The sequence below is a fragment of the Camelus bactrianus genome, chromosome 23 (assembly GCF_048773025.1).
Source record: "Camelus bactrianus isolate YW-2024 breed Bactrian camel chromosome 23, ASM4877302v1, whole genome shotgun sequence".
NCBI lineage: Eukaryota > Metazoa > Chordata > Mammalia > Artiodactyla > Camelidae > Camelus > Camelus bactrianus.
In genome coordinates this window covers 20,297,586-20,314,340 of record NC_133561.1, presented here as the reverse complement: position 1 = coordinate 20,314,340, position 16,755 = coordinate 20,297,586, and the positions used below count along the sequence as shown (strand labels likewise).

At 33.9% G+C, this 16,755-nt stretch overlaps 1 protein-coding gene across 7 annotated transcripts in view; it reads right to left on the bottom strand.

The window, feature by feature from the left end:
• The window catches only part of AKT3 (AKT serine/threonine kinase 3), a 207,801-nt gene that overhangs the window by 107,858 nt on the left and 83,188 nt on the right, over positions 1-16,755 (bottom strand). Inside the window, exons 1-2 of one of the 7 annotated variants that reach the window (XM_045509442.2) lie at positions 16,374-16,432; positions 14,312-14,418 (exon numbers count right to left, since the gene is read on the bottom strand). The exons of the other annotated variants lie outside the window; for them this stretch is intronic. Coding sequence (XP_045365398.1) covers positions 14,312-14,418; positions 16,374-16,417 — 151 coding nt within the window. The 5' untranslated portion in view covers positions 16,418-16,432. Of the gene's footprint in view, positions 1-14,311; positions 14,419-16,373; positions 16,433-16,755 lie in introns of those variants that run through there. 7 annotated transcript variants of the gene reach the window in all.

The window sequence follows — 16,755 nt, the reverse complement described above, 5'->3', positions numbered from 1 at the left end:
AAATTTGTATCACTTTAAGAAACCATTAGTCTTAAATAAGTGTTCACGGTTAATTTTTAACTATAAGACAAAAAAAAGCTTAATGTTAATTTCAGTGTAAAATCTACTTAATTTTATGGTTTACAATATAGAAAACATTTTGCTGCTTGTCGACAGCTGTCAACCAAATTTACACATATGAACTACCTCAAAGAAAGCATAGCAGGATCTCTTTTACACTAGTGGATTTTCATAAATAAATATTAGCAGCATAAACAAATAAATACTGAGTATATATATAATTCATCATAGTATGCTATACTGTAAATGTCTTAAAACTAAAGTTACTGAAGAAATGCATGATGATAAACACAATAAAACATTTACAGTCTTTGAAATTGCTTGTCACATTTTTATATAGCAGATTCCAAGTATCATATTCCAAGTAGTTCTAAGTAAAAGCCATATTTATGTCTCTAAAGGAGTAAAAGAAATGTGTCTCTCACTGAAATTGTCATCATCCTCTTTTATAGATGTCTTGAAAATAATCCTTAAGTTTTTTTTTTTTTTGTATCTACATGGCAATGAGCTAGCATAATAACAGTTTTTCAACTGTATAGGGACAATCTGAAATTGTCCTTTGAAATTTTTAAAAAAGTTTAATTTTAACTTTTAACAAATGAAAGTGCATCTGCATACTGTAGGTGCTTATTAAATATATATTGACTCAGTTTTCCAGCTCCTGCAAACCTAAATTTTTAGCTTACCATTCCTCTTTTATTAAGTCCGTTTCAAGTATGTTCTTTCTTTGCCCTGGGTAAATTAAAAATGTTAAGTTCTATGGTGTCATCTATGCAATTTCTTTGACAAACTCATTAACCAGCTTTGGATGTGTGTTGACACTCTGAAAATTAGGTGATGTCTGCAAAACATGAAAAAAGCATTACTGACTCCTGCCCAGCTCACCTGTTTTAAGGTACTCCTCAATAAGCATCACAAATGAAAGAGTAAGTTTCTTTAAACATTCTTATTCAGAATTGGGGAAGTGGGCTTCTAATTAGATTCACTCATTCAAAAATACTTAGTCAGTGTCAAAATACTTAACTAAAAAAGAAAGAAAGAAAGAAAGAAAAAACCCCACTCATAAAAAGCACTGAGAATGCAGCAATGAATGATATAGGCACAGTACCTGCCTTCATAGAGCTTTAAGTACAGTAGGCAGCTGTGAGAATCGAGAGCTAGAGAAAGCGGGTGATTGAGCAAGTAAAATTCAAAATGAAAATTTCTTACACTTCTTTAATCATGTGTAATGATCCAGGAAGTTATACTGAGGAATGGCAATATCTCCTATGCCTTGACATTTCCAAATAGCATCCTATGTGCCTTGTGAAAAAGGAACTCAATAGTATTTGTTGTCGGATGCATTACTGTGGGGGAAGGGACTGGGAGGAATATCAGCATACAGTCCTTCAATGTTTCATGAAAAGAACTGTGTTGGCCAGGTTTGCTGCTGTGTTAATTCAAGATGAGGCAATGCACCCATTCTTTGAAGTCGCATGACAATACAAGCAGAGAAGCACAGTAATACAGTTTATGATGCTACTTTCATCTAGCACACCAGATAACACACCTTAGCCTTTCATATTTCAAAATACTGCCCATGCTTGTCTTCTCTCATGGTTTCTGCATAGTAGTGATTAATGAGGTCATATTGCAAAACACTCAAATCTTTATGATGATTTCAGCCAGGATGTCTAGCTATCACATGAGGTACTGAGAGATCTGCATGCTCTTGTACTGGTCAGCGTTACCACTGCAACTGGCCAGACGGAAGATGTTTACAATTTTGATGATTTTGCGTTGTGCTTTCAAGATGCTTTAAAAGCTTTCCAGATGTACCCACATTCCTCTGCTTTACCACATATGCTCCTTCATGATTATTTTGAAACGTATATTATAGTCAAGAAATTTTGCTTCCACTGAATAATGCATGAACTTGCCATTTTTATATTAAGTACACTTTTCATATCTACTTCCTAAAGAAGGCTGGGGTCCATGTTTTGCTTTGAAGCTGAAGCAATAATGAGAAAAGTACCTATGCACTGAATACCACAAGATGTTGGAATGCCAGCTTCTCTAAGATCTGAGAATGCCTGGTCTGCCAGTACTTAGTCTACTTTATAATTTTCCTTTGTTATCCAGAAAATTGTACAATTACCATCTACTTTTAAGCATTCTGGTACTTGCTGCATGGTACTTATTCTGTAAGATAATTAATCAAATCCTGGTTCCTTTTGTTTTTAGCAAACATTACACTGTAAGCCAAAAATGGGATACTTATTAATTATTCTTTTAACATAAGAACATCTTAATAGAGTTATAGTATTAAGTTTTACTTTGAGAGAAAAGCAAAGAAAATGAGAAAGAGAGAGAGAACAAAGTACACATACAAACTAGCCAACAGAAAAAAAACAGCATCTTGGCAATTTAACGAAGAATAAACCATGAGATAAGTTTACATAGCAGTAGATATGTTGTGGAGAATTACTCAATCTGTACTCAGCTTCCTGCTGGGTTAAATGTGAGCTAAATTATTATTTTGCTTACATTTACGCCCTGGTAGATTGCCAAAGCAAAGCTTTCTTTTTAATCTGCTTTCTGCATTACAGCAAAAAGTCTCCAACTCCATACACTGCATTAGACCCAAAGTTATTCCTGAACTATTTTAACAAAGTACCTAGGGCCACAGAATTTTAAACTATTTCAAAGAAATGGACCAACTTAAAAAGATGATTTCATTAGAAATGTTTTATAACTTCCTTACTGTAAATATTTTCCATTTCATTATATCATGTTCTTTAAATATTAAAATCAATGTAGAATCCAACACTGCAGTAACAGCCTTTATAAATATCAATCATGGCAGCGCTGAGTCCATTTGCAAACTTACTTGCATGTACCTCTAAGCACCTACCACAGAGAAGGCTGGCATCTTCCATTAACTGAATAGATGAATAAACCTACTACCATGCAAAACAGGGACTACACTCATGTCAGAAAAGCTCTTCCAAATAGAAATCCCATGGTAACGCAACCCAGTTATAAAATACCTGATCGGTAGAACACACAGTAACAGTGCCTCACTATGGCAGGGATCAGGAGTTGGCAGGGAAGGCTGTAGCGCTTGCTCATCAAGACGAAGCCTGTGCCTTTTGAGAAAATCCTCAGATGGTTCAACCTTCCCACCTTGTATTAAAATCACTGCCTTGTAGAATAAAACTCAACAAAATAGACTCAGGTTTTATCTTAGACGCTTACCAAAGGAGTGTATCCTATAATAAATTTCCAATAGTGTGGTACCCAAAAATAACACTGCATCAGATCACAAACCCTTATTATTCTGAGAGTGAATCCATGGCCTTCATAACTCTTTTCTCCTTTGTTTTTTGTAGGTAATTACTCTCTGAGACTTGTATCATAGTATGTAAGTGGTGAAAGCAAGGAAGGCAAGGACACTTGAATGTACTCAACCAAGCACTGTGCTCAGGCATTATGCATAAGAGACCGTTTCACATAGGTATGAAGAGGCTGGTGCTAGGGTGTCCCCACTTTATTCAGACAGCCCTGCTGAGGCTCTAAGACACTGGTAACAAGTAGAGAACAAACTTGAGATTTGAATAAAACTATGGAAATCAGTAAAATTCTACTCTGCTATGCTGCTCAAGCTTTCAAAATGAGGCCAGCATATTAGTATGGGGAGCACACACTCTGAAGTCTAGAGTTCAAATGGCAACTCTGTCACTCACTAGCTATGTGCCTTTGGCCATGTCGTTTAATCTCTTTGTGCCTCAGCTTCCTCTTCGAAAAATGGGGACAATAGTAGTGAAGAAGAAATAAATTAATATTTGTAAAGTATATACAACATCTGGCTTAGTAAGCTTTGCACAAACATCCATTTAATGAATAAATCCTCTTAAAGTACAGCTAATCAAAAAAGATTGAGTGCTTAATACGGACAACATATTAAACTACACAAATGTAAATAGAGTATTTGAAATAAAATGTAATTTTACAAGAAATAACAAATGGTAGTAAGGATGTGGAGAAAAGGGGACCATGGTACGCTGTTGGTAGGACTGTAAACTGGTGCAGCCACTACAGGAAACGTATGGAGTTTTCTCAAACAATTAAGAATAGGACTACCATCTGACCTAGCTATCCCACTTCTGGATATTTATCCAAAGAACACAAAAACACTAATTCAAAAAGATATCTGTACCTCTGTTCAGCATCACTATTTATAATAGCCAAGATATGGAAACAACCTAAGTATCCATCAATGGATGAATGGATAAAGAAAATGTGGTATACATGAACAACGGAACGTTATTCAGCTATAAAAAAGGAAATGAAATCCTGCCATTTGCAACAACATGGATGGACCTTGAAGGTATTATGCTAAAGTGAAAGAAGTCTGACAGAGAAAGACAAATACCATATGATTTTACTCATATGCTGAATAAAACACACACACACACACACACAAACAAAAAACAAATTAGCAAACAAAATAAAACAAAAGCAAACTCATAGATATAGAGATCAGACTGGTGGCTGCCAGAGGGGAAGGAGGCTGAGGAGTGGGCAAAATATGTGAAGGGGATCAACTGCACAGTGATAGGTGATGATAACTAGACGTGTGGTGGTGATCACTCTATAGTATATACAGATGTTGAATTATAAGCCTGTACACCTGAAATTTATGTAATTAAAAAATAATTTCTTTTGATTACAAATGTAGGGCTCATTCCCTGTACAGGCCACCAAAAAAAACTTTGTTAATTTCATTAACAGACTATCAATGTTCCACATCAGAAGAACAAAATATGTGGGGGTTTTTTGGTGGATAAAATTTTAATTTTTGTTATTTAGTTTACTTACATCCTATTTTCACCCCCCATTATTACTGATAATAATAAATTACATATCACTTATGCTCAACCAATTGAAATCTTTCATTAAAAACTGATACTGCTGTCATAGAACAGTCTTTCTTAATTCAATATCAATTAACTTTAGTGGGAGAAAAATCAAGCACTCCACTGGATTTACTACTAAACATCTCACTGTTTCTTTCAAATTACCTCAAGAAAGTTACTACACACAAAAAGCAAAAAGCAAAAGCATGCGACTTATTCTGACATCAGGCCTTTCCCACTCTACCTTTTTATTGTACAAGTTAATTATCATTTAATCTCAAAAACTCTGAATTTGGAGACAAGTTAAACCACACATTAATGTTAGGCTTTTATAAAGTTAAACCACACATTAATGTTACACTTTTATAAATGGAATAATAATGTAATTTAACTTCTAGTATATTTATATTTACATATAACAATTACATATCCAGTGAAGTACATCATTTTTTTTTAAAGATGTGATTATGCTTAAGTTTATAAAACTGAAGGGAATATAATGCTTCCATTTCAATGAATGCTGCCATATATTCAAAAGTATGGTTCAAAACATTTTGAATACCAGAATATCTGTTATCAAAGAGACAAAAAGTAAAATACACCGAGTAAAATGATCTGAACTTTCCTAGGTAATTTTCTCATCCTCTTTGTAAACCAACCTAATTTGGCAATTTGTGGCCAGTCGTCTGTTACAATTTTCTTAGAAAAGAACTGAACATGCTTAGAGGCTGTCATCAAAGTGAGGTGCACAGATAAAGCTAACTCGTTTAAAGAACAGAACAAATCAAAGAGATGCAACTACAAATCAAACACTATTCAATGATTCAAAGAAGTCCATTTCTCCTCCCCACAGCAAGCTTAAGGATCAGATAAACAGCAGAAAAGCTGCTTGTCAATGTTAAAATTGAATTTACTTACCTTGGCCCTCTGAGGGCAGTATTACCTAACACACAGACAGAAATTTCAGAAAACAATCCTTACCTACCATTCTAATAAAAATAAATTTTAATAAAACAACATGAAATGGGTATATCTGTTCATTATACATAACCATTTCTTTCCTTATCATTATCCATACTTATCTAAGCACAAGAATGCTTGTTTTCAAATGTTTCCAAAAAGTTTGAGAGGAAATATTTTCTTTTAAAACCAATGCATCGTGAAGGAAAAAGACTTGAAGTCTCATATTATGGATGCCATTCAAAATGTAATAAAATGAAACATTATATAAATGATTCTGTACTGTTTAAATAGTCTATTAAGTTTCTATTATATCTCCACAGAATAATTTATTTTTTAAAAATTGCAGGAAATCAGAGCATACAAATCTTTCAGTGAAGATAAAGTATTCATAGAGATTAACATTCAGCCCCAAATTACAGTTTTTCTGGTTTCTTCTTATAAGAAGCCAACAGCTAAACAGGCTCATTTGTTATAAACTACTCACTTATTAATAAAATATAATACAATTGACAAACTGGCAGTGTAGGGTCCCTCTTAATTTCCATACTGGTTCTGAAACTATAAAAAATCTTTACATAGAATAAAGATAAACAATTTACTTTCTAGAATCTAATGCAATGTGCATTGAGTACTTTATTCCTTTTCCTCAGAAAGTATCTATTTCACACAAAGTAGGAAAAAAGTTTTCTGGCATACACTTGTCAAAAGATTTTTTAGGATGTACAAAACAGTGAAAAACACCCTATATAGACCAGTGGTCTGACAGACTTCTAAGAATACAGAAAGTTGCTAACCTTCATGGTAGAGTCTTATGTGTAGTGACTATCCAGTCTAAACTGCACACCACCACCACCTCCCCACCTGCCACCTGCAAATAAACCCAGCCTAAAAAACAGAGCTGTCTTATAGTGGGTGACCTACTGAAAGAAGATTAAAAATTATTACATGCAGGTAAATAACAAAATTTTCTTTTACACAGTAAGATCTCCTGACACGTAGTTTCTCCTTTGTAGAAATTTGCTTGTATTTAGAATTTCTGTTTACTTTTAAGAAAAGTCCTTGCTTCTATAACTTAAGGTGTATTTCTCCACTCAGGAACTATGTCATTACCTGGCATAACTTGGGATAAATGAGGTTTTAAAAATACATACCACTGGAATTAGGCAGTTTTATTCCTTTTAATTATACTATACCATGGAGATTTTTAAGGTCAAAGAAAACACTTTTAAATAAATTCCAAGTCCTATTTTACTAAGACAGAAAGTACAAAGAGCTATCTTAAAAGAGTCAGTTGAACATAATGCAAATGCAAAGATGGGAAAGAAGGTCATTTCATAAAATTCTTTTCCATAATAAATATATACTTAAGTTTAAATATCTCTTCAGAAAGATGCCAGGAAACAACAGCTGCTGTTCTATGTGCTTTCACTTAAAAATATAAAATTATGAACTTTAATGCTGTGTTCCAGTCTCAAAGCAAGTAAGTGACTTGCCTAGCCAAAAAAATATATGAACTTCATGATTTATGCCTTTGTGCCTTTGTATTTTAATCATCTTCTGTTCTAAAAAGTGATACCAAGTTTACCAACCTCTTTAATCAGATTTTCTTAAAACTAAAACACATTAAAAACTTTAAGCCAAAACATTTAGCAAGATGCCTTAAAGAATGTCAGACAGTGAAATATTCTTCTGTTTTCAACATACTGGCCAATATTTTTTAAATTACTATTCATGCAGGATTCTTCTGAAGCACAATTCAAATACATCTATATTAACATTAAAAGCTAGAAGTTCCTAAAGTTTAATTATACCGAAAATACATCAAGTACAGTTTCCTCATAGGTGAAAATGTCCTCATTGTTAAATACTTTCATCCTAATCTGTAATACAACATTTCATAGGCTATGGGATATTTCCACTTTTTGGTACTATAAGTTGTTTTTGGTAGGCATAGGTTTAAAAAAAAGAAATTAGAGTATCTGAATACTGGCATTCATTACCATGTGCTATTAAACATTAAGATATCCTTGCATGAAGCTAGCTAATATTGCTTAAATTGTGTGTGCACATGTGTTTTTTTTTAATATAACCAACCAATTTATTCTTCAAAACCAAAAGAGAAGTCTTTCCTCACTATACCCAGTCCTATTAACCACTCATAGAAACTGGATCAGGCAGCTCTTCCAGGTGCAACATCCCCTGACTTTCATCCAAAATTATTGAGTAATATTTACTAAAGGGAGAATGCCTGATAAAAAAAAATTTTTTTTAAAGTAAAATCTTAAAGAACCATCTACATCTGAGTAGGAATTAACCATCCTGTACTGAATTAATTGATTCCCTCAGGTCAATCAAAGCCATTTCCTCTTTACTCCTCTAAAAAAACACTTCTGCTTATCCCAGCACTCTCATCACCATGAGCTTGATCACTTTCTTTGTCTGCCAAATAAAGAGTTGGAACAATCAAATAATGCTTTAAAACTCCCTGAGGAGATAAGACATTCTTTTTAGTGCTCCTCGTTCACTACAATCATTATGCTTATTAACTGTAATGAGTTCAAAAAACTTATTTTAAAAATAATTATAACCCAAATACAGCTTAATTACTGGCCACAACAGAGGAAAATGTGGCTCCAAGATAAAGAGATTAATACTGAACTAAGAGAATGAATACAATTTTCAGCAATCTTGTGCTGAATTTTTAAGTAGAAAATTATTTTATAGGATACAATATAGAATCATAATTGCTGAATAATCATTGATCCCATACCCCTGAGTCACATCCAACAATTTTCTTTATATTCTCTTTAATGGATTTCCCTTCAGATTTTATGAAATAATCACAAATTGCTAAATAAGCATAAGGTTCTAAGAAAACAACCTTCTATCTCTTAAATGGCCTCTAGAACTCTATGCTCTTTGCAAGAGAGTATCATATAAGCACTCCAATTACAACAGTTATAGGCCTTTAGACTTAAACATCACAACCAACAAAAATATTACTAATAGCTACGATTGCATATGTTCCAGACATTCCAAATATATTATCTCATTTAGTCCTTGCAAGATCTTGAATATCAGCGACTGTTTCCTTCTTTCAACACATGAAGAAACACACTTAAACAGGCTAAAGGGACTTTCATAAAGTCACTCATCTAAGTTAAGTGATATTTAAATGTGATGTGTGTAACTTCAAACATACTCTGCCCTGAATATTTCAATCACTGTAAGAATGTGTACTTGCCTGCACTAAGATTCCGCAAACGGCTCTGAAGTAATATGATCAACAAAGCACAGAATTGCGAGTCTGTCTCTATACAAGCTTGCTTTTGCTCAGCCTCTCACTAACATCCTATCCTGGCCGCTGTCAAACCACACTCTTAGTTCAACACCTCCACCTGGAAAATGGCATATTGCTTCCTCCCAACTTAGCAGGGATATCAGGACTGACTACGGAAACTATAAACATATGTACATAATTCCACATACAGAAATATGGACATATTCATGGCCTTCCAAATAAATGAAAAAACTAGATATGCAGACAAAGGAAAGGTCCAATGTAGCTGATGGTCCTTTTCAACAAATACAGATTAGAGTCACTTGAAAAACTGACAGAGAGACAAAGGTTTTCTAAATAGATCTGACCTCTATTCCTTTATGAAGAATAAAAAAAATAACAGATAATCTCCCTCTAGTCCTTTCAGAAAGACATCACTCTGGACACAAAGCTCTGTTGGTATGTCTGCCTTTCAACCACACTTAAGGCTTTTTTGCTCAATAATTATGCAACAAAACCATAAGTATTTTAGGAAAGCATGAGTTCACCAAAAGTCAAAATAAAAACTCTTTTAATTCCCCAATTTTGGTAATATAAATCCAAATAGGAAAAAAAAAAAAAGTCAGGGCTTCTCTTTTCATTTTCTAATAATTTCATTCATATTGTGATAGCTTTTGATGTTTTACAAAAATTTGAGGTGTCCTACAATATAAGTACCTTTGAGAAATTTTACCTAACATCATTATTCCTTCTCAATTATTTACGGTCCAAGTAATAAAAAAACAGAGATTTAAATAAACATATTTACTGCATCCTAAATTTGAGTACTACCACAGCATTTAAAAAATGACAAATATATCAAATCTCTAATACCTAATGACAAGAATGAATCAGAAGGAAATATACAGCCAATTTATCACTCCATAATGAAAATGTAGGACTGTCATTTACAGAATCAAAGACAACCAAGAGAAAAAGAGTGTTAACCTAGAAGGCCGGGTTCTCGTACAACTTTGTTTCACAACTAATAACATCGAAGTTCAGACTACGATGGAATTACTTAGTAAATCTGGTACTCTCTCTCTCACCCCTAGTGGCTGGCTATAAAATCAATTCAGTTTCAAGTAACAGTTCACATACTGAGGCTAGTGTTAAACTGTTAATGTGTGCATTAAGAACATGGTGATTCACCTGACTTATTTCCTAATCAAAATCTCCTATTATCAGGTAGCAGTTCACACCTAATATTAACCAAATAGACTGGCTACCATCTATAAGGAGAAATAATAAATTTGGTATTGCCATTTTAAAGAGAAATTGTTTTCTAAAACTAGATGTGAATAAGAGAAGGAAGAGGAAGTACTAAGCCCCTAAACTAATTAGCAAACTAAGGGGAAGGGGCATGCAGGGAAACAATGATAATTAGTATGTACCCTTGGTTAACCAAATCCACACATACATTCATTCTGTATACGCACAAACATCAGCAGCATCATAAACCGTCTCAAGTTCCAGCCATTATTCAGTTCGACATCTGCACATGTTTATGCGTCTCTCCAAACAACCTCTTGAACACCCTGCTGGAGCTGTCATTTTTTTCTTCTCCCTATCTGGCAGATGGCAAGTCAACAATCGGCATCAACAGCAGCCGAATATCTCCCCCTCCATTCTACCCCCCTAAACAGACACAATAATAACTTCTTTGTGCTTCCCTACAATGCAGCTGCTTAAACCATTTTGCTACAAGGCTGCTTTGCCTTAATAAAAAAAAAAAAAAAATCCCTTCTGTCAAGTCTAAAAAGCAGCATAATGTTAAGCAAGCTAAAGCCACAGCACAGCTGCAAACGGGCAGACACATTGACAGCTCCTCCCTTAACAAAGCCCTGTGAATTGAAGGGGGTTCATCTGAGGCTCACACAGTAATTAGTATAAAAAAGTCCGACAGCCTCTATTATGCTAAAGGAAAAAAAAAAACTGGACAGAACTGGGCTGCTGTTTTGCGTCAAGAGTTCTGCTGCAGAGTAGATAAATCATGTTGGGTTTTTTCCTCTCTTTTTAAAGACAGTAATAAGGAGGATGAGAGAAGCTAATTTGAAAACTTGGACACAGTAATTGTACCATATGGTGAGCATTTATCCTTTCTGAAATGCACGCTAACAGTCACTTACATGCACACTGCTTTGTTTTACAGTTGTTATTCTCTCTACCATATTCATAAAATGGATTTGAATATCTGATACTCAAGAGAAGTTGTGTGTAATTAGCAACAGAACTGCCCGGGTTTAATTTATTGGCCTTACACTGCAATCTAGCAAATGCAAAACAAAATTAAACAATGTGTCCACTTTGTAAAATGTTTTTTCTTTAACTCAATAAAAAATAATGAATACAGGTTCAATGGAGTGTTACTAAGTTAAGATACAGTATATTTTGAAAATTCCAAAAGAATAAGCTGTGGCTATTGTAAAGATTTCTACCGACACATTTCAAGATACCAAATCACCAAAAGACCTTCCATTATGATCATCTGGTTCAAGTCTGTATTTCAATGAAGCAGATATAACTCTCCTCTCTATATATTAGTAGACCTAGACTTAGCAGAATTTTCTTGTATGTATCCTAAAAATTTGCAGGAAAATCTGTCAGTTATTAAATAATTATTAAGTACTGTGTGCCAAGCACCATGATAGGTACTGGGAGATGGATATAATACCAAAAAGTTCTCATATTTCTAAAATAAAATCTGAACATAAATTGACCTAATATTTTTGTCTAGTTCAAAATTCTATAAAAATCCACCTAGTATTAAAAGTCTTCAATAACATTAGGACATTGTTTATAAATCCAAGATGCATCAGTGACATTTTTATGACAAAAAAAAATTGTGTTGAAAAAAATTGTTAAGATTCGTTTTTCTCTAAATTCGTTTCAATGCCAGCTGCATGCCTCTTTAGATAAAAATGTAGTGTTTATCTTCTATGAACTACATTCTAAACACTGAAATACTCTACTAGAACTCATATGAATCATTGAAATTTCAAGTGAAGTGAAATCATAGGTCTGAATTTCCACAAGTTACATGTATCCACAAGTACTGTTTTGATCAATATTTGAGGACATGAAAAAGTAATAATATATTTTAAGGAACTATTAGCTCAAATAGAACTCAAGAGTCTCTACTCAAGCTTGAAGTAATGTGTCTTTAATTATAGTTAACTGTGTATATGTCAATGGACATAATATCCCAACACTGTGACCCCCGCCAAGGCAGGCAGGCATAATTACATTCAGAAGGAACAGCCCATTCAACAAGTTCCACCAATGATTTTCTATAATAAATCTTTGCCTCGGAAGATATAAACTTAGAAGATAAAACCTTCATCACTCACTACTGGTATTGTAGTTTTCCTTTATGCTACTAGTATTGGGTCATAGGAACAATTTACCTTAAAATAAAAATCTCATTTTTGTAGGCTGCTTTACAGTTTACTAAACATTTCCAAATACTAAAATGGGTCCTAAAAGCTCATTATGCTAGATTAGAATTTACTTTGACGTACAGTACAGAATTATATAATAATTATCCCAGTTATTTAAATGAGCAAAAGCTCTAAGTATATGATAATATTGTTTGGAAAATAGGTTCAAAGATGTGACCATCAAATGACTGATCTCTTCATCGTGTAACAATACAAAGCCACTCTGTGGAGAAACAGCAAGTTGATTCTGCTTAGAAAAATCAAGGTGAGGAAGGAAATTTTTCTAAGTTGAAAGCTCCATTTAGTTATAATACTTAGAATGTTAGATGTGAATAAGGTCTGAAAACTTCATAATTATGGGCTTGACTTCATAAAAACTGTCACTACAGCATTTCATCAGTTTCTCTTAGCTAAATCTACCAACAACTTCTATACTATCTAAAACCATTTTGTAGTATGTCAATAATAATACAAAAAAATCTAACTGTCCAAGGGGATAAATTAAGACTATTTTACAAGCCTCTTCTAATAAGCGTATTTGTTAAGAGTACAAATAGTAGTTTAAGAAGAATGCCTTGTTTGTGTAATCAGAATTCTGAAGATTTTACCCAAGGCGGGATGGCAAAGGGGAGAAAGAAATTCAGACCGAACTAAGCTGTTAAGAAAATATTCACAAATTAGAATTATACAGCCAAGTGATACTACAATGTCCAATAAATATTCTCATTTGATATATCTACAACATATCTTTTTAAGAGTTCATATATGCCACAGAAGTAAAAAGTTGTTTCTTGTTAAACGTGAATAACTGAAGTCATCATAACAGGTTTAACAGGTACCACGTACAATTTATAATGTTCAGAGTACTCTTAAATACTTGCAAATATCTCGTCAAAGTCTGTGACACGCCACTAAGAAAATAATGCAGTATCTACTGATGCCCTAACGATGGCAAACTTGATCCAAGACATGAAGATTCAAGAAGGCTAACATATTCATACAGACTTCTTCAAGAGGAAATAAAAACAATGCATCAGTTTACAACAAATTTCCCATTTCTGTAATAAAAGCACATCAAGCAATAAAAATGCCTATCACGGGATTTTAAGTCAAGGGGACCTAGAAGTTAAAAGACAATGATTACTTAATATGTTATTATGATTGTGTATAAAACAAGGCAAGAAAAGAGGTTATTTGTAGAACAGTGTTCAGAAGCAGGCCTCAACCAAAGATATACCCCTGATATTTGTCTCTATCTTAGTGCTCTTTTAGGGCTCTTTCAATTGCAAGGAACAGAAACCCACTGAAGCTAATATAAGCAAAGGGTTCTCACTTACTGTGAGAACACAAAAATCTCATCCAAGGAAAAGAGTTGTATCGGTAGAACTTAAGTAAATTAGATCTGGGAAATGGCAAACATCACTTCCCCTTTGTCTTGTTCAGGGACTGTGGATGCTCTGGTCTCTCTTCTTTCTCCCTCCCATTCCTCCTACCACCCCACTGCATCTCTCCCAATATGTCTCCAGCATTTTCATATTCTCTCTACCTACTACCTCCTCACCTTGCTTATACGTTTGGTTCCCTCATAAGTTAATGGCAATTCCAACCCCAACACAATGTTATGGCTTTACCTCTCCATCTCCTTGAAGGAACTCTTGGGTCACATATCCACTCGCCAGCTTCACTGGGGCTGGGGTTTTTATCCCAAATAATAGGAGGTGAGGGGAGAGAAATTTTCCTTAGAAAGGCGTACAGAGAAAGCAGTAAATCATTGGTGTCTCTAGTACACTTAGCCACACTACTTCTGTGCGTGTGCGTGCTTCAAAAAACATTATTTCTAGTTTACTAGATTAGTTTTAGCAATTGGAAAAAATTACTAATTAAAAGCTTTCTGGAATAAGTCACTGAATATGTTAAAAACAATTAACTTACCCAAAACTGCTTTGTTTTGTATGACTGCTATATAGAACTATTAAGGCATCCAGGCAGAACTCACTTGAGTCTGTCATCTGCTGTTACTACATAAAACACAGTCATTTTTATACTAGTGAGTAGTTTTTACATCATATATTTGAGAATAACACTAATCATGTGGCAAAAGTACATGTAACTTCTAAATAATGATAAATTTAGTTTGTACTACAGTCTTTAGGATACTACCATTGTACATTAGGAATCTAAATGCTTCCCCAAAAGTCTTATCCAGTAGTTTTTAAATTGTTGATCAAGATTTTTAATTTTCAAAGACTAGGTAGTACCAAAAATACCAGGGTAATGGCAGACTCCACCTGACAAACAGACAGAGTTCCAAAGGTTATTTAATTTGTCAGAGATTTAAAACTTAGTTTATCACAGAAATAATTTTACCACTATAAGTGGTAGTTAATTTCTACATAAGTCATTAGTTGAAAAAGCATTATCTGGTATTAATCATAAGACTTGATATTTTTACAATACATCAGTTTGTTTTCACTCCTGTTATTTCATGTGATCCTCCCCTCAACTTGTGAGACAGGCACGTCAGTATTAATATTCCCATAAGCATTTCTGTTCCTGTACATGGCACACAAAGAACTAGGAGACGTTTTGCTCAAGAGTTTCAAAAATTTAAGTGCCGGATGGGAGAAGAGAATTAGATACTGCACTTCCTATCATTAGATGGCCATATAGTAAAGATACTATCAAAGAAATTTGAGCAAAAGGTTGTGCCAAATCGTTCCTTAGGTCACTTATTTTTAACATAAGATTTCAGGATATTATTTTATGGATTAGAAAACTGACACTTAGAGCTATTAAGAGACATGGACCAGCTCTTTTGACTTCAAGTCCAGTGCAGTTCTTGCTAACTTGTAGATCACAGAGCATACACTCTACATTATACATACAAAATATCCTGGAAACTCAAGTCATCTTTAATAGCATTTCAATTTTTAAAATGCATTATGATGAATCCAGGACACTCAATATACAACATGCATGATCTTTGACATGCAAGGGACGAAGCGTAGGATGAAAGATGAGGCTATATTCTTTTCATGCTGGACACTATATACAGGAAGAAAGAGGACCTCTCCCTCCAATCAAAGGTCACCCTTGCTTCCACAACAATGTCCAAGGTGTAGGTCAGATAGTCTCTTACCACTTGAATAAAGGCAATTTCATCTGCAGCTGAGCTGCTAGGAACAGTGGCTAAGAAAATCTTACAGCCATTGCCACCATATGCAAGACCTAGGACATGGGTATTCATAAATCCATGACTGCTTATATTCTCTGTGTTATCATTTACACGGGAGATGGAAAATTGGAACCATCAGATCGGTCATGTAATGTATTATAAAATTATATGTATTATTATCTCTTCATTTTTAAAGTCCTAAAAAGCTACCTAAGTCACAAGTATTTTACCAATCTGCATTTTTTTATTGGCTGATGGAATCCAGTTTCGAGGGACAAAAGGTTAAATGGTATCAACTTAATGAGAAAAGTAAATGTAAATGTTAATAAAATGAATTCATAAATGTTTTCCTTTTTAAACATTCTATGCAGTATTTTACATGTTTAAAACATAAGGTAAATATCACCTATATTGAGGCTTTATAAAAGTATGATATACTGTATTTTATACATGCTTAATTAAATTCTTTTCATGTGCCTAAAGAATGACTCATTTCAGAAATAATCCAAGTAATGCACCTGAATTGCAGCACACAGACACACAGGTTTGCAACTCTGTTCATTTAAACATGACACCTTTCTCCAAATATGTTTTGTCAAGATATTCATTAATTAAACCTGAAATAAGCAAAAAACACATTTGTAAACTGCATATGGAACGAGGCAAAATTCCTGTACTTAAAACCAACAGAGTTTAAAATCCTATCCAACTCTTAAATTTGATTTTCTTATTTCACAATGTTCCCTACTCCTCCAGCTCCCAGGACTCCTATGTGTGTACACTATAACTCCCTGCTCTCTCTGTTTTTCATATCAGTCCCTTAACACATCATTCCAAATTTTTCTCACTACCCTTTATTCACTTCTCCTCTCTGAGTTAGTTCCACAGTGACTCCTCCTC